This window comes from Tenrec ecaudatus, chromosome 9, assembly GCF_050624435.1.
Source record: "Tenrec ecaudatus isolate mTenEca1 chromosome 9, mTenEca1.hap1, whole genome shotgun sequence".
Lineage (NCBI taxonomy): Eukaryota > Metazoa > Chordata > Mammalia > Afrosoricida > Tenrecidae > Tenrec > Tenrec ecaudatus.
The window spans coordinates 125,424,447-125,450,194 of NC_134538.1; the positions used below are offsets into that span (position 1 = coordinate 125,424,447).

At 40.6% G+C, this 25,748-nt stretch overlaps 1 protein-coding gene and 1 pseudogene across 1 annotated transcript in view; one reads left to right on the forward strand and one right to left on the reverse strand.

The window, feature by feature from the left end:
* Window positions 1-25,478, reverse strand: part of SYPL1 (synaptophysin like 1) — a 33,117-nt gene extending 7,639 nt beyond the window's left edge. Inside the window, exons 1-3 of the mRNA XM_075558534.1 lie at window positions 25,321-25,478; window positions 3,719-3,840; window positions 1,688-1,895 (exon numbers count right to left, since the gene is read on the reverse strand). Of these exons, the coding sequence (XP_075414649.1) occupies window positions 1,688-1,895; window positions 3,719-3,840; window positions 25,321-25,389 (399 nt within the window). The 5' untranslated portion in view covers window positions 25,390-25,478. The remainder of the gene's footprint in view (window positions 1-1,687; window positions 1,896-3,718; window positions 3,841-25,320) is intronic.
* LOC142456520 (methionine-R-sulfoxide reductase B1 pseudogene) lies at window positions 20,359-20,721 on the forward strand (annotated as a pseudogene).
* Window positions 25,479-25,748: the final 270 nt, after the last annotated feature.

Sequence of the window (25,748 nt, forward strand, 5' to 3'; positions counted from 1 at the left end):
TTTTAAATATAATTTATTTATATAGTTAAGTAGAATTTAAAATTTAGATGCATTTCTTACAGATAAAGATATAATTGTTATATTTCAACAAGTCACTCAAAAAATTAATTCCAAATTATCTCCCTATAATGACCACTAAATTGATGTTGAGGTGAAAAAATGACTTTCTAATTACTAAATCATGCAATTAAATCAGTTTTATTAGACATAAAAATCCTCAACACAAATAGACCTAAATGCTACTTTAAGAAGCATAGCATTTCAAAAGCTTACTGGATAAAATATAAGAAACAAGCTCACTGCTAGATTCAATATAAATTTCTTTGTTGGAATAAGGACATCATGACAAGAAATATGTTCATTTAGAACATACATTACACAAATTTTAGCAAGGCGTAAATATTTACATAATTATCCCAGTTGCCCTTTAAGGTTTTTCTTGAGAAGAATGCAAAAGTTACAGATTGCTAATATATAACTCTTGTCAAATAATAAGCACTGCTAAGTAAAAATAATTGATGTCTACTTTTTTGAAGGCCATCTAGTACCAACAAATACTGCCTGACAACATTTGGTTTAAGAATTTCTTTTGAGACATAAGTAACTGAACATATCTGAATGAGAGAAGACTGCTGTATTTTACACTTACCATTTGCATGCTTATGATCCAGGCAGCAAAAATAAAAAATAAATAAATATAGTGTGTTATCTTATTTTGCAATTCCTTTACACCTACCGAGCCTTAAAAGGAGCTGCAAATATTTAGCAGCCACAAGTTGTTTTCTCATAAAGGTTCATGGCCAGTATCACAAAAATACTTCTGTTCTCCACTCATACAAATAGCACCAAAATGGAGTCTGTAGTTATTCTTTCGTAGTAAAAGTTCAGTTTAAAAGTATGCCTTATCTCAGGATTTGTCACCAACAGTGGGGAGCAAATTCTACCACCTAAATCTCTAGAGGATTTTTCAAATTTCTAGCTCAATAGACTGGAAGCCAAATCCAAATTCTCTGTTGATACTATAAAGATTAGATTACGAATACGACTACTCTGATTATAAGAATTATCTGGGACAGATTTCAACTTAAGGTGTCTTAGGACATAGATCAGGAGTCAGCAAACTTTTTCTACAGAGGGTCAAGAAAGGCCAAACATTGTGTATTTGTCACAACTACTTAACTTTTCCAGCAGCGTGAGAGCAGCTGGAGGTCGTATTTGCAGTGACTGGGTCTGGCTGTATTCCCAAAACAATTTATTTTAAAAAGCAGACAGTGGTCCAGATTTGGCGCGGCCATCATAGCTTGCTAATTGCTGATAGAGACCAAGAGGTTCAATACGGAGCACAGTTAAGGTATTACTGTACTGGTATGGTTAACAATTCTTTAGTCAAAGGTGTTAGTCAGATTACATAAAATCTATCCAACTTCGTTGTTATTTCCAATCTAACCTGTGCTTCATCACATATTTGATCTTTTTTCTAGTTGAAATAATGATAAGAAGTAAATCCTTGCTTGAGTACAGAAAGTACAAAAATAAGGTTCATAGGAGTGATGAACTTTATGGCAAATGTAAGTCAAGTATGACAAACTGAACTCTGCCCCAAAATGTTATTTCTAGAGTAAAACATTATATTTAAACTCAAATATACTGAAATTATTTTTGTGTAACAACAGGGTGCTTTACTTACAATCACGGGGAGTTTTCGGCTATCTCGATATAGGTTTGTATAACCAACATAGAGCAGAAGAGCAGCAATGCAATACAGGAAGACGAAGACTGCAAATGTGACATAGAATTGTGCAGAGGAAGAGTAGTCTCCTATCAGGACATAATCGTTCCATTTGATATCACACACATTTACTTTGGGAGGCACCTGAAATGATGCATGATTCAACCTATTTAAAAAAAAAGCTCAAATAAATTAAAGAATTACTAGACTCTCCCAACAGATGAGCAAGTCCAAAATATTTATATTTTAAGTATTTAACAAATATTGAAATGCTATTTTAAAATATTCCCAATATATTCAAAACATTTTCTTTGGGGGGACAAAGGAAAAATTCAAATATTTAAATACACTGCAATTTTAATCATAAATATACATAAGTGATACTTGACCATTTGGTTTATGATAGATTTGAGTGTAGACTAAAGGATTTTCTTACTTAGATAACGTCTTCTTACACTAATACCTTAGCAGATTCAGAAACCTGGAACCAAACAGTTTAAAATTTGAGACACAGTGATCGACTTGAGGAGACAGTCTGTGAGAGCCCCAAACTCACTGCCAACGAGTCAATGACAACTCGCAGCAATGCTATAGGGCAGGGTAGAACTGCCTCTGTGACGTTCTAAGCCCCTAACTTTACAGGAGTAGAAAGCTGTCCTTCCTGGAGAGTCAATGATAACATTTCATACTTAGCCCTTTACCCTGTCTTTAATGCTCTCCATCCATTAATGTAATGGACTATTCACTAAAGATGCTGGTAAAATAGGGAGAAAAGGTGGAAGATGAAGAAGCACTAAGGACCAAGTGTTTCCTATCAGAATCTATTTTTCATATTTTATTTAATCATCAGAATAACCTTAAAAGGTATTATTTCTAATTTACAAGAAAACATGAGACTTTTAGACAGCTCAAGTAAGTAGTTAAGTAGAAGATTCATACTGTTGCTAGAACACAGGACATATTCAATAAATTTTCAAAATGATTCCTGAAGTCAAGCAGAAGAAAGATTTTACACACAAAATAATCATTTTATTTTGAGAGTAAGAAAGTAAGGTTTATGTTAATATAAGAAAGATAAGAAACCTTCAGTTTCTGCAAGTATAGGTCTTAAAGAAAATAAAAATAATAAACTCACTAACATCTAGCCTAGTCTGATTCACAGTAACTGCATTTTTGTGAGTGCAAATCTGTACAGGAGGGCCAGCCTCATTGTTCTCCTTAGGAACAACTGGTGGGTTTGAACCACTGATCATGAGGTGAGCAGCAGCCCCACACCTAACCCACAATGCTTCCAGAGCTCCTTATATGTCTTAAAACTATGTATTAAAAGATATTATCAATCGACCATACATAAAGACATGAGGAACCTGGATTTTTACAAGCTGTACTCACTTCCACATTGGGGCTTCTCATACTAAGTTGAGAGAGTATCATAGGACAGAGAAAAAAAAGAGTACCGTATATACTCGAGTATAAGCCAACCTGAGTATCAACCGATGCACCTAAGTTTACCACAAAAACTGCATTAAAAATGTGCCAAAGAATTCTGCTTATACATGAGCATATATGATCACCTATATTTTATTAATTTCTAATCCAGTGTGGCCTGTCACAATAAAAATGTCAAGCCAATGTCAAATTGCTCTAAAGCCTTCTAAAAGCTTGCTCTCTCTCCCAGTACTTCCATCATGGGTCTGTGTGCCATAGTTTAAGTGGCACTGATCATTGATACGAGAACTCTATAGGGCAGAGTAGAACCTCCCCATAGGGGAGATAAAAACAGATGGCTACACCTTTCTCCACACAGAAAGACGGGTTCAAACTGCTGACCTTTCGATAATGACACTCAACTACTGCGCCACCATAGCTCCTCGACAAATGAACATTCAATCTAATACCTGTTATGTTCCACGGTCAATAGGTTACTCGAATTCTTAATGAGTCAGCATAAAAGTAAACAAGAGTTTCTAATCCAGAAAAATAACTTACCTGAATGGGTATGCAAAAGCAGCTGTAACCGTTTTATTTTCAGTAGCTTTATGACACTGCACCAGAATTTCTGTTTTGCCCTTAAACCCTCCACAGGTGGCAAAAGCAAAGATGGAGGCAATCTATACAAAGAGAGACAAGAACACAGAAAGCATTACTGCAGTCATAGTATGGCTCATTAAAACTCTAAACAGGTTTACTACTTCAAACTGGTTCGCCAAAGGTTCTACAATGTCATCAGCAATGAAATCTAGATGGGGTAAAACATTTCAAATGCATATACAACTCTAAATAATTGTGACTTTACTTTCCCTTAGTGTATCCGAGATGAATAAGCCAGGCCTTTGAATATTTCACTTGTCCATGCTCTAGTGCACTCACTAAATATTCGTTTGAAATTTAGAGGACAACAAAAAGACAAACAACCCAAACAAAAAACAGGCATTTAAAAATAGGCATTTCATCAAAGGATATTCATGTTATTAAGAAGGACCAGTTCCCAGGAAAGGATATCATACTTGGTAGAAGATCGATGAAAGGGAAGACCCTCAGTGGAGGTGCTGGGAGAGGGGTAGAGAAGGCTCCACTAGGGGCAACTTTCATAATATGCATTTTTCCAATTAGGCAGCGTCAAGCAACTCGCTTTGAGTCAGTGCACCTAGTATCGCCCAGGAAGGTCTCCGTGGTCACAATGAATTTTTTTTCCATAAAAGCAGTTTCATTCAAACCTTGTTTTTTGTGATGGCTCATTTAAGAGAACAGTTTGTGGCTGTGAAATTTTGTTTCCTGCTCTAGAAAAATGCTGCAGAAACTGTTGTGATGTTGAACACAGCTTATAAAGGATAGCACTATGGGAAAAAACTCAAATTTACAAATGATTTTTCTTGTTTCAAAAAAGGTGAAATGTTGATTGAAGACAAACTTCATTCTGGATGTCCATCAACTTCCTGAACAGACAAAAATGTCGACAAACTTTGTGCACTTGTGCTCGAAGACTGACAGTGAACCATGAAGAGATGGGGAAGTTATCTGGACTACTTGGGAGCTTGGTTCAGTGAATTGTAAGGGAAGATTTGGGAATGAGAAGGGTTGCTGCGAAATTTGTGCCTCAGGTTCTGACTGACCAGCAAAAAGAACGTTGACAAGAAGCATGGCCTGCTTTGAAAAAACAACCTGAAAGCAACCCAGACTATTTTTTCCCCAATGTCATTACTGGTGATGAGACATGATGCTATTCTGATGATGCCAAAAGCAAACATCAATCAAGCCCAGGGGGAGATGCCATCATCACCTTACCCAAAAAAAGCTCGTCAAGTAAAATCAAAGATCAAGATGATGCTCAGTTTTATTTATTTTTTTTATGTGAGGGGGATAGTGCATTTGGAGTTCATTCCACCAGGTCAGACTGTTAATCAGGCTTTCTATTTAGAGGTTCTGAAAAGATTGCATAATAGTGTATGACCAAAAAGTCCTTATTTGTGGCAGACGGGCCAGGTTTTACTACCATAATAATGTACCTGCTCATGCAGCCATCTCAGTGCACCAATTTTTGGCAAAAACCAGCATGTCTCTCTTGCCTTATGCACCTTTACTAACTTGATCTTGATCCATGGGACTTTTTTGTTTCCATCAATGAAGAGAAACATGGCAGGACAGCTCTTTGAAGACACAGAAGAGGTGAAGAAAAAAAATGAGGGAGGTGGTGTCTGCCATCCAACCAGATGAATTTGCAAAAGGTTTCCAAGAATGGAACTGCAGATTTGACAAATATAATAAGTGTAATGGAGAGTACTTTTAAGGTGATAAGGTTGTTTTGTGAAAAAAATTAAATACATAGCACTGGGAAATTTTTTTGAGTTTTTTTGGGGTTCCCCTTCATTGATTGTCACAACAGTTGCCAACTCTGGGCTCAGGCATAGCAATAATGGGGAGAATAGTGCAGGACTGGGCCGTGTGACAGTTTACAGGGTCTATTTCTGAGCTGAAACTCATTTAATGGCACCTAACAACAATTGTGTGTGTGTCTGTGTGTAACCAAAAAGTGTGAAAACAGACAGATACTCACACATAGAATAGACATGCAAGCATATACTAAGGGAAACCTGGTCAGGAAACAAGTCTTGGGCATATACTCAAGACATACATGTAGAGTTAGGAAAAGGAAAGGGGATATACAAATTGAAACAATGCAACAGAATAAAGAGACCAGAAATAAACAATAGATGCAGAAAATTTATTTTCTCTAGCAGAACTGGTCATTGTAATTCCTGACGAAAGAAGGGTAGTTTTAAAGTGATGTCCAAATTTGACCCTCCTTCCCTCAAGAGGTGGAATGCAATTTCCTTCCCCTGAAGTGTGGATGGAATGGATTAATGATAGGGTAGTAATTTACTTCTAGCTAAATTAATTTGGTAAAATCAATGGGGGTGTCATTTCTTAGATTAATTAAAAACCCTGAAACTTTAGTCGTCTCCTCTTACTCAGTTGAATTACCTGCTCTGAGACACCTGCCACTTTGGGACACTGCAGATAGTCAGCTAGCCTACAGAGACATTCATTTGGTAAGACATCAAGGGCTGCTCATAACCACACGAATGTGCGAGGAGGGAGGTCCTCCCCTAGTGGAGCTTTGAGATGACTTAACTGAACAACTACAACAACAGCTAAAAATACTTTCAATACAATGCCATAAACACAAAGGATTAGTGTCCATACCATTATTGTAATATCAAAAACTAAGGAAAGAGTGCTAAGCAACAAGAAAATTGATAAAATACACTGGGCACAATCTTATACTGGAACTTACATAGCAGTAATAATATATAAATAACAGTCATAGATAAACACGAAGGAATCAAATAAACTAATGTTGAGTAAAAAAATACAATTAGTAAAACTGCCTCAAGTATGAGGACACTTTTTGGAAACATACATCTTACTTGATTATCATGCCTGCTACTATTTTTGTTCAAGCCCTCATGACTTTTCACTGGTACTAAAGAACCACACAGACCCTTCCTCTCATTTCTAATCTCATTATAATCACCATTCACATCCTATAGTGCAGGATCTAGAATGGCACCATCCAGTCACAAGCCACATGTGGCTACTGAGCACATTAAAGGTGTCTAGTCTGAACAGCTACCACCTGCCTGCCAGTTTGCCCTACAGTAGTGGCTTGCTGTAATGTTGAACGCTGTCCCACCAGAATCTCAAATACGCATATCAGTAATGTCACTCAGACTAGAAAGAAAAGCCTGACAACCTATTTCTGAAAAACTTGGCCCATGAAAATCTGGAATAGCATCAGAACACTGTCTGCTATAAAGCTAGAAGATGAGCCTCTCAGGTTTGAAGACAGTCAAAATATGACTGAGAAAGAACTGCCCACACAAAGTAGAGTCAACTGTAATGTATGGAGAGAACAAAGATATTGGGACCTTCATTTGCTGATTGTTGATAAGGAAATGAAAATAAGAAGAAAAGGTGTAAATATCCAATAGTAAGCAGAATATGGAATACAAGAAGTATGAATCCAGGAAAATCGAAAGTTGTCAAAAATGAAATGGAACATATAAAGATCAATATCCGAGGCATCAGTGAGTGAATCAATCTATGGTGGAAATAACTAATTGAAGCAGAACACCATCACATTTATTGTTTAAAAGAACAAGATCTCTCTTGAAGTACACAACCAATGACAATATCCATACACCTACATGGAAAATCAGATACTATAATTATTACTCAAATTGACACACCAGCAACTAAAGCCAGTGATGAAGAAACGGATAAATTCTACCAAATTTTTCTGTCTGAAATTGATCAAACATGCAATCAAGATGCACTGATAATTACTGAGTAGAATTTAAGAGTTGATTACAAGGAAGTATCTGTAGTTGGAAAATATGCCCTTATTGTAGGATTAATACCACCTCACATCACAGAATTTTGAAAGACCAACAACTTATACAGTATAAATATCTTTTTATTTCCAACAACAGAATGGCAACTATACACATGGACCTTGCCATATGAAATACAGAGGAAACGAAGTAAATATGTATGTAGTAAGGAGCGAATGAAGAAGCTCAGTATCATCAACCAGACCATGGCCAGGGGCCAACTGCCAAACAGACAAGTTTAACAAGAGCCAAAATAAGCATATCCCACCTGAAGGACATTGGGCCTCCACTTAAGTACTCCCTCAATGCAAGAATACTTTGTTCTATTAAACTCACATTCTATGATGCTCATCTTCCAGACACAACCGCTGAAGACAAATGGGTGCATAAGCAAATGTGGTGAAGAAAGCTAATGGAGCCTGGCCATCAAAAGATATAGCGTCTAGGATCTTAAAGACTTGAAGGTAAACAAGCAGCCATCTAGCTCAAAAGCAACTAAACCCACATGGAAGAAGCACACCAGCCTGTGTGATCATGAGGTGCCTAAGGGATCAGTTATCAGACATCAAAGAACAAAAAATCAAATCACTGTGAATGAGGGGGAGTGCGGACTGGGGACCCAAAGCCCATCTGTAGGCAATTGGACATCCCCTTACAGAAGGGTCGCGGGGAGGAGACGAGCCAGTCAGGGTGCAGTGTAGCAATGATGAAGCATACAACTTTCCTCTAGTTCCTAAATGCTTCCTCCCCCCCCCACCCACCCACTATCATGATCCCAGTTCTACCATACAAATCTGGCTAGACTAGAGGATGTACACTGGTACAGATAGGAATAGGAAAAACACAGGGAATCCAGGACAGATGATTCCCTTTAGGACCAGTGGTCAGAGTGGCAATACTAGGACGGCAATACCAGGAGGGTGGAGAGAGGGCAGGGTAAAAAGGGGGAACCAATTACAAGGATGGACATATAACCTCCTCGCTGGTGGATGGACAACAGAAGTGAGTGAAGGGAGATATCGGACAGTGTAAGATATGACAAAATAATTATTTATAAATTATCAAGGATTCATGGGGGGGTAGTGGGGATGGAGGGGGAAAATGAGCTGATGCCAGGGGCTTGGGTGGAGAGCAAATATTTTGGGAATGATGTGGGTCACGAATATATAGATGTGCTTTACACAACTGATGTATGTATGGATTGTGGTAAGAGTTGTATGAGCCCGCAATAAATGACTTTTTTAAAAAAAGACCAAAAATGAAAGAAAATTAGCTGGACATAAAAAGTTAATGATTAGTGTTACTTGGCTAGAATCCTCAATGGCTTAGCTGACATCGGATGAACTAAACTTCTATATTGTAATATAATATAATCATCCATTTTGTGATATTGTGTGAGTAGTCAATCAGTTTCCATAGAGGTATGGTCTGTGTCCAGTGTACAGGGATGCTCTGGCAAAATTCATATCCTCTTTATCCTCCACCTGACTTATCATCCTCTGACCTCTAGTTCTTGGGATGTGAGCTAGCAGCCTGCCATCGGACCTGTCTAATTTGAGTTTGTCAGCCCCTGCAATAAACCATATGATCCAGAAATCAACAGCCTGACACATGAATTGGGACTTGCCAGCCTACAAAAAGAACCTTGCAGGATTGGAGAAAGATTCACTCACCTGTGATATGCAAGTAACACAACCTTGACTGCTTAAAGCAAAGAGGACTTGAGGCACTTAGTGATGCAGATGAAAGACTATAGCCTTCAGTAGGAGTACACCTCAACATAAAACAAAAACCTTCATTACTGGACCAATGGGCAACATTACGACAAACAGAAATGATTGGACTTGCCAAGGATTTTATTTTACTTGGATGCATAATCAACACTCATGGAAGCAGCAGTCAAGAAATCAAAGTATCACATTGGGAAATCTGCTGCAAAAGACTAAATTGTTACAGAGCAAAGATGTCACATTGAGGTCTAAGGTGTGTCTGACCCAAGCCTCGGTATTCTCAGTTGCTTCATACACATGCGACAACTGGACAATAAAGAATTGATTCATTTGAATTATGGAGTTAGTAAGGAATTCTGAATATACCCAAGTACAGCTAAAATGTTTCTTAGAAGCCTGGATGATGAAGCTCTTCATGTATTTCGAACATGTTATCAGGAGGGAAAGAAATCATGCTTGGTGACGCAGAGCTTCAGTGAAAAAAAAGGAAGAATCTCAATAATTAGATTGTGGCCAGCTACCATCAGCATCTGCTCTGTGAGCGATCACATTAGAGTCTTACGTAGAATGGTAGAAAAATGTGCAACAAAACTTAAAACCCATGGGAACAAGGCTTTCTACTCCCGTTACATTTTCAAACCCCCCCCACCCCCCAGGCAGTCAGTCCTACCCTGTCCTATGGGTCTCTATGATCTGGAACAGATTTGGTGGCAGTGAGTTTGGTCCTTTGGTTTTAATCACAAGGGAAAAGGAAATTATCAGACTTTTCCGGGTTACCACTGAATCTGAACTGATACTAATTCTAGGAGACCCAAAATATCACCATGACCCACCAGAGAAGGGATGTGGTAGTCAAATTATTAATAACGTCTCAGCTCATAACTCTTACAACAGGTTCCCAAGCCCATCCTGTAGTGATCTCGTTTCAGAATGCAAAACTAAGAGCAGACATACTCAGCAACTGGCAAAAGCCCAACAATGGATTCCTGAAATGCGGCATAAAGGGCTATTATGGTAGAAAAGCCAAATGGAAGGCTTTAGAACTGCCCCTTACCTGTGAAAATAGGAGACCAAAAGTAAGTATCACACTCCCGGAGGGATGGCCGAGATTAATGCCACCATCAAGAGCTTGAAGGATGCAGGGGAGGTGTTTTCCCCCACATACATTTTCATTAAACTTATTTGGCTTGTACAAAAAATCCAAATGGCTCTTGGAGAATGACAGTGGATTACTTTGAATTTAACCAACTGGTGACTCCAACTACACCTGCTGTTCCAGATGTGATTTCATTAAGGAAAATTTATGTATCCCCTGGTACCCGATATGCTAAGTTGGCCAATTGCTGTTTTCTCAATTCTGGTTTCAAAGGAATACCAGAAGTAGTTTGCCTTCAATAGGCAAAGCCAGCAGTACAGCTTTATTGCCCTAAATCAGTCCCCAGGGACTGTGGTCATCTTTCTCTTACATTAGATGTCACAATGATCCATGACACTGATGACATGGTGACTGGGCCGAGTAAGGAACAAATATCAATAACCATTTGGAAAGTTATTTGTGTGCTACAGGATGGAAAATTAACCCTCCAAAATTCAGATGCTTTCTACTTCAGTGAAAAACATTTTTAAAAATAAGTTTTGACACATAATTTATATATTGTACAATTCAATAGTTCAATCATATCAAGCAGAATTGTATAATAATTACCATATCAACTTTAGAAACACCCCCCCCCCCCGAACTTCAGTGAAATTTCTAGGGGTCCAATGGTGTGGGCCATGTTAAGATATTCCTTCTAAAGTAAAAGATAAGTTGCTACACTGGCACCTCCTACAACTAACAAGGAGGGATGACCCCGGTGAGGTTCTTTGGATTTGGGAGACAACATAAAACCTCTGCCATTTGGGTCAGATGATCCAACTGATTCAAATGTGCTTCAATGGCTAAGTGAGATGCTGTCTGGAGTCTCTGGCAGGCCCCTGTTGGTTAACTACATCTCAAAGATTTAGGATTTTGGATCCAAGCCCTGCCATCTTTTGTAGATAACTACTCTCCTTTTGAGAAACAACTTTTAGCTTGTTGCTGAGTCTTTTAAAAGACTGAATTAGTAGCCATGGGCCACCAAGTGACCAGGTGACCTGATCTGCTCAACATAAACTAGGTGTTCTCTGATGCAGTCATAAAGTTAGACACAGGAAGCAGTACTCCATTATTAAATGGAAGAGGTATATACAACATGTGGATCAAACAGAACATGAAGGCACAAGTAAGTTACAGGAAGCGTGGCTTGAATGCTCACAGCCCCACTCCTGTCACATCACTTTCCTTCTCTCAATACGCACCTAGGGCCTCACACAGAATCCTCACCGTCAAATGAATGCGAACACTCCAGTCTAGTTTACAAATGTTTCTGCACGAAAAGCAAGTGCCACTCAAAAGTGGATGACAGCAACACGACAGTCCCTTTCTGGGACCTTCCCCAAAACAGTGGTGGCAGGAAGTCTTCCCAGATGTAGAGTTTAGAGCAATACACTGGGCAGTTCTTTTTGCTTAGAAGAAATGGCCAGATTTGTGATTGTATACTGATTTATGTGCTGGGGCCAATGGTTTGACTAGATGGCTAGGGATTTAGGAACACAATTAGAAAATTGGTGACAAGGTGGTGTAGGGCAGAGGTATATAGATATGAATGTACAAAAAAGGTTAAGATGTTTACGTCTCATACAAATGCTCTCTCACCAAAGTGTTATCTCAGTAGAGGAAGATTTCATCCATCAAGTATATATATTCTGTAGACACCAGCCCTCTTTCCCCACCCACTCCTGTCACGGTCTGGTGGGCTCATGAAAAATTAGCCATGGTGGCAGGGTTGGAGGTTATGCAAGGACTCAGCAACACAAATTGCTACTAATCAAGGCTGACTTGGTTACAGTCACTCCTCAAGCAGCAGAGACCAATACAGCCTATGATATGGCGATGGGGTCATTCTTCAGGGAGATCAGCCAGCAGGATGATTTCATTGGACCACTTCCATCATATAAAGGGCAGTGTTTTATTCTTACTGGGTTAGACATTTTACTCTGTATTTGGATATGGATTTTCCCTCTATGTATTAAATGTTTCTGCCAAAACGACCATCTATGGATTTACAAACTGGCTTATCCATTGTCATGGTATCTGACACAACATAGCCTTGTGTCAAGGAACTCATTTCATAGCAAATGAACTATACCAATAGTTCGTGTGCATGGAATTCACTGATCTTATCAAATTCCCCATCAACCCAAAGCAGCTATCTTGATGGAATGGCCTTCTAAAGACATAATCATAGCACCAATTAGATGGCAATACCTTGCAGATCTGGGACAACGCTCTCCATGAGGTTGTATATGTTCTAAACCAGCACTCAATACATGGTGTTATTTCTCCCATACTAAGGATTCATGGGCCAGGAATTAAGGGGGTGGGAGTGGGAGTGACATCATCCATTAACCTATTAACCATAGTGACCAACCTGAAAAATTTTGCTTCTTGTCCCAATGACTTTTGCATCTAAAGTCTTAGATTCTAAAGGGAAGAATGCCTCAACCTGGATATACAACCAAGATTCTAATGAACTGGAAGTTAAGATCGTCACCTGGCTACTTTGGACTTATGCATTGGGATTGACATGCAAAGCAAAAGAAGTTAAAATATTAGCTAGTGTGACTGAACCTGATGGCCTAGGAGAAATCAAGAGTATTACATAATGGAGGTAGAGATGTCTGGAATACAAGAAATCTCTTAAGGTATCTCTGAGTACTACCATACCCTATGATAAAAGTCAAAAGAAAACTACAGCAACTCAATTTCAATATAACTACTAATGGCTTGAGACCCCCCTTCAGGAATGAAGGTTTGAGCTGGCCCCATAGGCAAGGAATTACAACCAGCTGAGGTGCTCACTGAGAGTAAAGGGAGTAACAGAAAAGGTGTGGAAGAAAGTACTTCTGGATACCACTTACAACCACATGACAGTAGCAAAATCAAGTACTCTAAATGTTGTCCTCCTTTCTTATTTTACTATACATGTTTATGTATATATAAAATTACCCCTTGGGAATCGCAAAGTTTGACATTTTAATATTTTTTGTTTAGTAAAGTTTCAATGATTTATAGCATTACTTTTTGATTTACACTCAAATATATTCTTCTTTCCTTTATGCCATTATTTATAAGTATAAATAGAACTAGCATGTTTCTGGTTGTACCCATGTTAGCTTTATCCTGTTAAGTATGACTTTATAATCGTATTTATAAATTACACATGGTTTAAGGCAGGTGTCCTCAAACTGTGGCCCACCGAGGACATTTATCAGGCCTGCCAGGTGTTTTTTACCTCGTTTTGTTTTTACTTCAAAATAAGGTATGTGCAGTGTGCACAGGAATTTGTTCAGTTTTTTTTAAAACTATAGTCCGGCCCTCCAAAGGGTCTGAGGGACAGTGAACTGGCCCCGTTTAAAAAGTTTGAAGACCCCTGGTTTAAGGAGATAGGTACTGGGCCAAGTTGACAAGAGATACAAAGTAATGGTTACTGTTATGTGTCAACGTGGCGAGACTGATTCTCAGTGGGTTGATATAGACACTGAACTGACTGAGACTACTCTTCCACATTGTAAGATAATGTAAGCATCCTCCATTTTGTGATGTAATATGAGCAGCCAACCAGATGAAAGGTAACCCCTTTCCTGGGGGTATGGTCTGCATGCAATATATATATATATATACACATAATATATATATTATGTATATAAACATATACATATATGTATCTTTTGGCAAATCTCTCTCAATTCTGCATCTGACTCACCATCCTCTTACTTTCAGTACTTGACATGGCCATCAGCTTGACATTTGGCTTCCTGATACTGGGTTTGTCAGTCCCTGAAATCACAGGTGCCAGGAGATGCCTCTAGTCCAGAGGCAGGGAACCTTTTTTCTGCCACGGGCCATTTGGATATTTATAACATCATTCATGGGCCCTACTGGTCAAATTTTCAATTAACTCACCCCTAATGTGATGGCTGGAAAGGCTTCTCTTAAATGAGTCATGTGATATATTAGCTGATGCGGGGACAGTGAATTATTTAATGTGGCTCCTCTAGCTAAAGTCTCTCACTCCCACCAAATGACCGATCCTTGCATGGATGGGTCTGGTAAAAAATGTTGGAGAAGATACTGATAGGATTCACCTGATACTAATTGTGAACCAGATTCCCTGGATTGGCATCCTGTATAAAATGAGCCCTTTCTCTGAGAAAGAGAGATCTCATTATCAGTCAAGGGTCAGAAGTGGAGCATGTCCCCTGGACCTGTACATGACCTCACTTCCTGGATCCTATGACAGCTATAAAATCAGAGCAGAACCAGCAGCCAGAACATGGAACAGAGTGGTGGACTTCCTAACCCTCGAAGAAAGTAGAGCTGAGTGCTTTTGCGCAGGAGGCGGGCTTATGGAGTGGGGCGCCTCTGGGCACTTAATTGGGAATGTCAGACTTGCTGACCCATCGAAGTAGAGCTGAGTGTCTTTGAGCAGAGGCTTACTGGAGTAGGGTGCTTCTGGGCATTTAATTCAAGGACCAGGATTGCTTACCCACAGGGCTTGAGCTGAATGCATTCAGGTTGAAGCTTATGGCAAAGTGGTACGTCCTTTGAGTATTTATCAGCAGACTTACCATAATTTTGTCAAGCATTTCTCACTGGCATTGCTTCTTAATAAGCCTTTTAATCATGAATTTTTGAGTTCTGTGTTATCATAAACTAGAGAAGTAAAACAGAAAACACTAATTCAGACATTACAGCTGATAGTGATTTTGCTGGCCTTATACAGCCCATGGGCTGGATGTTCCCCAACATCCCACTTCAACCCTCCCACCCCAGCCTAATGCCTGAATTCCTAATTTGGAACTTAATAGCCTCTACAACTGTTCTTGGGGGAAACACACACACACACACACACACCTACATCACATGTCAAAGAGTGTTGCTACTAGTTCATACAAGCACAAATTTATTTCAAACAAAACATATTTAAATCTTGTCTCTGTGCTCCATGGAAGGCTGAATTTCAGACAATTTTTTTTCCATCAATACCCTGGTATGGAGTCTTGTTACGGAGGCTTCTCAATAAAGGTCCAATCAAAAAGTGGATTCCAAGAAGATCTGCTGGACCAGTCTGCAAAGGAGGTTACAATGACTGTCTTCTGGAATTTCAAGTGAGTACTCTTGCTAGATTCCCTCAAAGAACACAGGATGATCACAGAGGCTTATTATGAAAAAGTTTAGAGTAAACAGAAATCAAAACATACTTGCTCTTCCTTCCAAGATAACAAGAGCTATCTTACAAGAATTTTGTTGGGAAGCCCCATTCCATACATTTTACAGCCCTGATTTTACCCTTTCACATTTCTTTTGTTCCTCAGACTCAAATAAAAAGGAACATGATTTAATTCCTTGAGGATGCCAAACTGATGTTTCAATGTGATACAGATTGAAGAAATTCTTCAGGGAATGGTTAGATGGGAACACTGTCTTCATACATGTATAGACTTGTTGGAAGATATATCGAAAAACAATAGCTTCACATTTTAGTATCTTTTTGTGTATTAAATATTTTTTTGTTTAATAAGGGTGTTTATGACCAGTCCCTGGAGAAGGACATCATGCTTGGTCAAGTAATGGGGCAGCAAAAAGAAGAAGATATTGGACAAGATGGACAGATACAGTGGATACATTGATCAGCTCAAACATAAAGAACAACGTAAGGATGGTACAAGACCAGGCAATATTTTATCACACACAGGGTCACTATGAGTTAGAACCAACTCGATGGCATCCAACAACAATAAATGATTTTGTAGCAATACTTGTGGATTTACCCTACCATTTATATAGCTTTACTGGTTTTGCTCCCCTAGGAACCCAGCCTAACACAACATGCATGACTGCTGTAACCTCAACATTTTTCTACTTTGTTTATCTGCACTATACTTCCTGCTAGATCCTGTATGATTCTGTCACATTGCATTACTTAATGTTCCCATAATATATAATGTATTAAGTCCTAGACACACAATTTTCTTCTGTCAAGAATGCCCCTCATTCTCTAAAAAGCTCATCAAAGTCCTACCCAATTCCTATGTAGAATTCATAGGAATTCTGCTGAACTGCTACAAATCTAGGTACATAATGTAGGTACTTTTGTATGTATCTTGATTTTAAAAATTACAATTAGCTCTCAATTAATATAAAAATTAAATAAATGGCACTGTGCACTACAGCTTGTGGCTCTCCAGGACAGTAACTTTACCTCCTCCTATGCCACATGCCTTTACATCTGGTCTTATTTAGAATTTTAAGTGCCTAGCTAGCAGAAACCTTATTACAGCAAGTGCTCACTAAATACCTGCATAATTAAAGTAAAATAAATTTCTAATAACCTACAAATAAAACCACATTTCTAATCTTATATAGCCACCACAACAAAGATGTTTTTGTTCTGAGTATTATCTTGTTAGTGATTCTGGTCTTTATATTTTTAAAAAGGGTGGAGGCAAAGTGTACTCTGGCTTAAAGGAAATACAAAACAATCCGAGGGCAAACTATCCAATCATCTTGCCTCTCCCAGAAGTCACATACCATTAATTCACACAGATAAATCTTTATGGTCTTTTCCAGTACTTGTTTTTTAGATCTGAATTTTTTCCAATAAAATAGTGCACAAAAATTTGGATTTCCTGCTTTTCTGAAGGAAGCAGACAGAAAAGGGTGGTACAAGCTGTGACAATATCAGACCCACATTCTCTGAAGGCAGTAATCACATGAAAGTGAAGGGCAGATGTCACTTAAGACGCTCTTTCAGATTGCTCTTACTCTTGTTTCATCAACCCTCAGCCATAAATGGCCTTCAGTTATTCTTTCTCTTCCTAACAATTGGTTTCACTCATTTACTTTACAAGCATTTCGATAAGCATTTTGGATTGCAATCTAGTCTGCAATGAGGAGCACCAGAGTACGCTAATTGGGAACCCTGGTGGCATAGTGGTTACACATTGGCCTAAGTACAAGGTCTCTAGTTTGAAACTACCAGCCGCTCCATGGAAGACAGGTCTTTCTACTCCCACAAAGAACTACAGTGTAGGAAACTCACAGGGGGCAGGGTCTATCCTGTCCCACAGGATCATTATGAATGATAGAATCCATAGCAGTGAGTATGCGAATTTAAAGAAGCTGTGGGGTAAGCAGTGGGCAACTAATAGAAAGGGTTAAAACCCACCAGTTGTTGCTCACAAGACAAGATGAGGAAGTCTCTCTCCATAAAGAATTACAGCCTTGAAAACTCTACCAAGCAATTCTACTGTTCTAGGAGTTCAAATCAGCTCAATGGCAATGTTAAATGAAAAAAAAAAAAAAGCTAACATATTTCTTAGCCACTTTGAAATTAACAACAATTGACATGAAATTCTGCTTGGAGAGTAACTAGTAAGGATGGCTATCACAGCAGGTCCCTCACTATTGAGAAAGCTGCAATTTCAAGGTCCAGGAGCCTTGGCGAATTAATGGTTAAGTGCTGGCTATTAATGAAAAGATCAGTAGTTCAAAACCACCAGCCACTCGAGGAAAAAAAAAAGACTGGCAATCAGCTCCCATCAGGAGGACTACAGTGTAGAAAGTCACAAGAAGTCGTTCTACTCTGTCCTACAAGGTCAATATTAATCAGAATAGACTCAACAGTACACAATCACTTCAGGATTATAGCCTGGTTTGCTAAAGCATAGTCTCCAAAGTAGAATTTCATCAGTTCCTAAAGTACAGATAATCCTTCTCATATTAAATACTGCATTTTCACTTGTTATTTGTTTTATCAGCATCTTTATATATTGAAGATCTGCAAGTGAACAATTGAAAATAACACCAAACAATGGTGCACTGTAACAATGTATGTAAAATATTATGAATAAGATGTACAATAACAACAAAACCAGCATTAATATCAAAACCAGAAAAATAGTAGTAAGAATGACTCAGAGTAACTCAAATGGTTATAAGTGGAGAAAAAAACCAACAGATTAACTCAAACACTCAATGTCTAAAAAATAAACTGGAAACATTAACACCCTATTTGAGCTATACTCATCAGCCAAATAATTTCCAAGGCAAAAAAAGTTTTTGGTAGATAAGAAGTTGGAAAAATATCTATTATTAGAAATCATGAGCAGTGTGGCAATCAGCTGTTTATGGATTTTAAAATGTGAACAAAAATTTTCAAGTATAATATGCTGTGGCATTAAAAAGTAAAATACAAATCTACATTACATATATACATAATGCACACAAATGTATAAGGGGCTTCGAAAAAAGTTCATGGGAAGATGGAATTTTAAAATAATGGAATTTTTTCATGAACTTTTCAAAGCCTCCTGGCATGCTTTTAAGTAAGGCATCCTAGTGGCACTTTGAGGGAAGCTTTGGACTGCTAACTGCAAGGTCAAGGGCTCAAACTCAACAGCTGTCCTGTGAGAGAAAGATGAGGCTCTTTGCTCCCATAAAAATTTAGTCTCAGACTCCTATACTGGGTCACTGTAAGTCAGAACTGACTCAAGGGTGGTGTATGTATGTACATTTTCACATATCTCTAGTTGTTGTACATAGGGTTGCTATGAGTCAGAACTGACGGCACTAAGCAAGAAGTGGTTAATACCCTCACTTCTATTTGGTGTCATCATTAATCTTGTCTTCTATTTTAGTTATTTTCTCTCCAAGATTCAGTTTCTAAAATAATATAAATGAAATCAGAAGTTATCTCTCAAAGCATATTACATATGAATATTTATATGCAAAACAAATACAGGCTGTTTTTACTATATCAAATGATCAGCCAGTACTTAAAATGAATTATCACAGTATATTTGCTACTACAATCTTAACAGATGCCTGGAGCCAAAGCATTGATTTTTTTTAATGTGTCAAGATCGAATGCATTTACAAAAAATAATTTTTAATGTGTTGTTGTCAATATTTGTTTATTTCCACTGTGCACTGTTAGAAATGCTTCCATTTCACTTTTCTACATTCTCCTTTTCCTTTCTAAACACAATCATAGGAAACTCTAAATGGCCTGCCAATACAGTTCAATCACCCTTCAAAATACGGCATATGAGATGTAAGAGTTCATGCTGAAATAGACAAGATGGTTTTTGCTTCTTTTAACCATTATTTAACAAAAGCATCCCATCACCTTTTTTCCTAAACAACTACTAAGCTAAGTATATAGTTATATATCTCTTTAGAACCTAAATATACTTAGTCATTTCAGATTTTTCTATTACTTTCATTTCCTTTGAGATGAATCAATATCCTGATATCAGAATTGGCTGCTAGCCTTGAAGCAAAACTGATGCTGTTTGTTGCCACTGATATAACCTGAGTTTTCAAATAAAAATTTTTACTTCATGTTTTGGAATGTTTGAAACAGGCTTGGTTTGAAAATTTGGTGTTTTTGTTCCTTTCTATCCCTGTCTAGTAGCCTGTCATTTTGACCTGACCTTCTGAGTTCTTATTCTAGAAGTACAATATATACACACTTTTCAAGGTGTACAAAGGTTTGTGGAGATAAGCTTTCTAGTCAACAATCCATACATTTTCTTTCATGTCAGTGATTGCAATCCTCACAATGTACAACATCACTGTCTCATGTCCTCACTGTGTCCTATTTCCATTCTGTTTTTTCTGAGGCTTCTGATGCTGTTTTTGGGTAAATGCTGTCCTTCTGATTTCAACTGCTTGATCAGTTTAAGGCAGGAGTCTCCTATGGCCCATGGGCCACATGTGGTCACCGAGGACATTTATCTGGCCCGCTGGGTGTTTTTGCCTGTTTTGGTTTTTTACTTCAAAATAAGATATATGAGGTGGGGTCGGTACACTCGGAGCTGTCGGAGTGTTACAGCAGGATGCAAACCTGGTAGCACTATGTCTTTCTGCAGCTTCTCTTGGGGCAAGGTTTTCCAGAATTTTGAACCCGCTGTCTACGTGTATGCCAAGTGCAGCTACGAGTTGTTCTCCAGCCACGAGCTGTTCTCCAGCCGCTCCAAGTACGAGTACTCGTTGCCATGGCCAGTCTTCATGAAGACCCTCCACGATGATAGCATGACCAAGCGGCCCGAGCGCAATCAGCCTGATGCCTTTAAGGTGTCCTGCGGTAAATGCAGCCACGGGCTTGGCCACAAGATCCTCAATGATGGCCCCAAGCGGGGGCAGTCCCGCTTCTGAATGTCCAGCAGCTCCCTGAAGCTCATCTTTAAAGGCAACACATCTGCCTCCCAGGGGAAGTAAGCGGACAGCCTAACCCCAAGCAGCCACAGGCATTGGTCACCCCCCTTTAGAACTACAGCCTACTGACCTTCAGGCAGGGAGAGGTGGATGGGGGGTAGTGGTGTTTCCTGATGACCCTCCCCCCCTGTGCCAGGATGGGGCCGAGGGCTGGTTCATCTTGGCCTCCAAGGCTCGAGGCTGGGACTCTGGTCTTAGGGTGTCTGTGTCTTGAAAGACATAACAACACCCTTGGCTTCTCTCCTCAGCCTGGTGGCCCCTCCCTGGCTTTCTGGTCTCACCCTATGAGCCCCAATTCCCAAAGGGGCTCCAGCCCTCACCAGGGCCTGTGCTGACCCCCTAAGTTGTGTGAGCAGATGCAACCACTACAAGGCCATGTCCCAGTCGGCGGCTCCAGCCCAGTCACTGCATGAATCACTCCAGTCAAATCCTTCTAGGCTCACTAGGGCACTGGGGGTCTTTGACCTGCTGGGGCATGCAGGCTCATGGCACATCCCGAGTCCCAGGTCTCCATCTGTGTGGGAGAGTAGCCACTGATCCACAGTCTTCCTACCAGTCCCCGTTGGGGCCTGGGAGGTCTTGTCCCGCAGTCTGTACCTGCCAAACCTGCCCCAGGAGAGTGCTCCAGAGCTCCTGGTGACAGCCTCACCCTCTCCAACTTTCTGAACCGATCAGCTGGAAACTAATAAAGCAAGGAGACCCAGCAGGCTGCTGTGTCCATGACTGGGTCTGTCTCCATCCTTAAAAAAAAAAGTGTAGTGTACATAGGAATTTGTTCATAGTTTTTTTTAAAAGAAAACAAAACTATAGTCCGGCACTTCAATGGTCTGAGGTACAGTGAACTGGCCCCCTGTTTAAAAGTTTGAGGATCTCTGGTTTAAGGAGTGTACACCTCCCACGGGTAATTTTCTTTCACAAACTTCTTGTTTGGCTGAAAATTTAGCCATGGGGAGGTTCATGTCCATATTTCAAAGATGACTTAGAAAAAGTCTTGTGGGTTTTGCCAGCCTCTACCCAACCAATAAGCTTGGCCTTTAAAAAAAATCATTTTGAGTTTTGTTCCTATTTTGCTTCCACTTCATCCAGATGTTCTAATGTGATCCCTTTCCGAGCAGTTGGTAGTGGTAGGCAGGTACTATCTAGTTCCTCTGGTCTCTTCTGATGTTCCTGTGGTCCATCAGACCACTGGACTAATTAAAGCACATCTTACAATAGAACAGTCACTGTGCCAATAAGAACCAGTCAATATTCAAACCATTTCAGGAGACAACATTTAATCAAGAACCAATGGTACTGAAAGATGTTGTTAAATCTGCACTAAAAGCACTGGCCCAAAACCAGACTCTTGGAATTAATAGAAAGCCAATTGAGATACGTCAACCAACAATGCAATGATAGCAGCACTTACTTGTTTAGGTACAGAAATTTGGAAGACAGCTACCTGGCCAACTGTCGTAGTGACCTCGTACTGCTTTAACAGAAATACCACACGTGGATGCCGTTAACAAGTTATTTTCTGACAGTTTAAGCAAGTCAAAATCTTGTCATCTTTACTTCTAAGGAGAATTTTGGTTGATTTTTTTCTAAAATGGGTTTGTTTGTTCCTTTGGTAATTCCCATAGTACGGTCAACATTCTTTGGCTCGTTTATTTTGAAGGCATTGTTTGGTACAGCCTCAGTGAAAGTAAACAAACTTCACAATGACATGGATGATACAAGAGCCAAAACAACAGACTCAAACATATCAACAGTTGTGATGGCAGCACAGGACCAGGCAACATCTAGTTCTGTTACAAACAAAGTTGTCAGGAGTTGAAGCAGATTCCATGGCAACCAACAACGATGAGGAAATTGCAAAGGACACATAAAGCACTGTTGCCCCATCCCAAACCTCTAGCCTGTCTCCAGGAAAGTATGTAAGACTTTGAGTTACTAGCTGAAGTAGTCATTTTTCCCCTCAGAGAACACCATAAACTACTAGAATAATAAACTACAGTGCTTCATACTTAGCAGATATTTTCCCCAAAACTACTGAAATTAGTTATTTCAAGGAAAGCTGATGACATTCATTGCCATTTTGTATGATTTAAACTTTCATATGGCTTACTGTTATATTTAAATAAACAAGTATTTTAAAATATTTGTTTTCATTTCTAATATGACAAATATCGATAGAAATAACTCCGTTATGTAACCCTGGTGATTATGCACTTGGTTAGGCTAAGCTGCTAACCCAACAGTCAGCAGTTTAAATCCACCAGTCACTCCACAGGGCAGGAGACCTGGCAGTTTGCTCCAGCAAAGGTTTCTGCTTAGGAAACCCTATGGGGCAGTTCTGTTCTGGCCTTGTAAGATACCTATGAGTTGGCAACGACTCAAATGGGCACAACCATGTTACCCTGTAAACAAAAGGACCCAATTTCTAAGAACATAAAGTGGTTCTGAGTCCAAAATATTTGGGAGTCCTTCTATTAGAATTCTAGTATGTTAAATTTCTCCTTATATTTATGGTGGGGAGACCACAAGGGGAGGGGAGATGTGTTCTGAAAGCATAAACAGCATGTATCTTGTACATGAAAATGACATCTAATCTCTGCCCCTTGAAGGTGGTCATGGTGAATACTGAGAGGATTCCCAAGGCATACAATACTAAGCCAAACCACCAGGTCAGTTTTGATTCGGTGAGTAAATAATCTACCAACAAGCTCTAAATTCTTCATGTGTATAGAACCCTGGTATGCACAAAATGCTTATGTTGAGGCAATCCAATAAATGCCCTAAAATGGCAAGTAATAATCTATACATTTATGCATTTTCTTAAAGAAAGGACCTAGATTTGCAAAGGTATATATCAACTCAAGGAAGGTAAGCACCACTGACCAAAGAATAAATGCCAAAGTGTTCTGAAAGCCCCTTGAAGTCTTTCAGAATCGAACCATCTCCACTCACTTCCTCTCTCTCTCCCAGCCAAGCCAATTACTACTTCAAGTTCAAAGTGTTTGATGTCTCAACTTTTCACATGACTAGACATAAGATCTTGCCTGGGAGCCCACTCCCTAAGTTAACAACTACGTTTTCATATGGCATTCTGATCTGCTTTCTTAATACTTCTTCCTAACAGATCATGAGGAAAAAGGCCAAGCCTCATCGATATATATCTCTTAGTGTCTGACATAGTACTCAAATATTTGTATAATAAACATGAGTCAGAATTGACTTGATAGCAATTTTTAAAAATACCCAAAAAGTGTTTCCTACAAGTTGTTGAAAACGGAAATAGCATTTCCTTAGGAATATTAAAAGATATTTTCCAAACTATATCACACCGACAACTCAGTAATGAACATGGTTTAAAATATTTACAGAAAACAAGTGTAGGTTTTTTCCCAAGAAAAGCAGTGACAAATAACACAAGGACAAATAAAAGCAAATGCCTTGCTCATTTAAGTGAAAGGTTTAAATTATTAACTACAAATTCAATTACAATCTTAGCCATACTAAATCTACTTTGGTATACGATCTGTCTTAGCTTTCATATCTGATTAGCCTCTTAAATGTGATTTCCAATCAGCAATTTCCTCTCTATGCTTTAACGATCATTCGTTAGACTGAATTCTCGATCCAGGTGCTACAAGTGCTACGTGCGCACCTCGAGGTGTCTCCAACCGGGACATCTGTGTGCCCCAGGAGCCTTAGGTCGGCTTTCAGCAAACTCCGAAGCTTCAGGGAGAGAGAGGGTTGCATCAAGCACCCAAGGAGGATTTCAGTTGGTGCCATTTAAAAAAAAACACATCCTCCGTGGGTTCTTTAAAACAGGAACTCAGGAGTTTGCATGCTTCGCCCTTTATCACTAAAACAGAAAGTTAAAGAACTAGAATGCAAATGCTGCCGGCTCGACATGGCAATTAATAGCGAGCCCCCAAGTCACGCCTGGGTGGGGACTACTGTCCCGCGCTGTCTGAGGCAGCGCACTAAGTCCTCGAAGCGAGCGCTCCGGCCAGGGCTGCGTGAAGAAGGCGTCTTTGAAGTTCCCGATCGAGTGTTCCCAAGAAAGGACTAGAAGCTGACCGCAGAGCGTCGCGCGGAAACACCAAAGCGCCAGGAGGTCATCTCCGGGAGTCCTTTCGTAAGTGAAAGGAACGGACCCCACGCGTTTCTTCAAGGGCCCTCCTCCCACCCCACCCCCGCTCCCGTAACCCACAGTTTATTTTTAACACTTCATTTGGAGCTAATCTTGAAGGCAAATCCCCGGCCGAACGCTCCTCAAGTTACTTCGGCCGCGTTTCGGGGCGGCGTGCAGCCAGCCGGCCGCCCTTTCCGCCCCGCGCGCCCCGGGGTTTCGGTTAGACCGCCACAGGAAGCCGCTTTTCCCTCGGGGGCGGCAGCCGAGCTCGAAAACGGGGCGCGCCCGCGGTTCCCCCGGACACCCCGAGGACGGGGGCGGCCCGCTGGGACTCGTGATTCGACGCCGACGCCGCGCCTCCACCTCGCGCGGCGCCAGCCGGGGCCTGCCCGCGTCCTCGTCCCGCGCGGCTGCCGCCCCGCCGCCTGCAACCCCGCGCCCCCGGCCGAGGGCGCCGCGAGCGCGGGCGCGGCACTCACCCACTCGAGGACCTTGATGAAGCCGAGCGGCTCCTTGAGCGGGCTGAGGTTGAGCTGGAAGGCGGACATCCTCTGAGGACAGGAGAGAGGGTCAGTCAGGCGGCTGGCTGAGGAGGAGGGGACGCGCCGACACCCGAGCAACCCCGCGGCGCGGCGCGGCGGGGCGGGGCGGGGCGGGCGGGCCGAGGGGCGGGCCGAGGGGCGGGCCGAGGGGAGGGCCGAGGGGAGGGCCGAGGGGCGGGAGGGCGGGGCGATCCGAGGGGCGGGGCGGGCCGAGGGGCGGAAGGTCGAGGCGGGGCGGGCCGAGGGGCGGGAGGGCGAGGCGGGGCGGGCCTAGGGGCAGGAGGTCGAGGCGGGCCGAGGGGCGGGAGGGCGGGGCGAGCCGAGGGGCGGAAGGTCGAGGCGGGGCGGGCCGAGGGGGCGGGCCG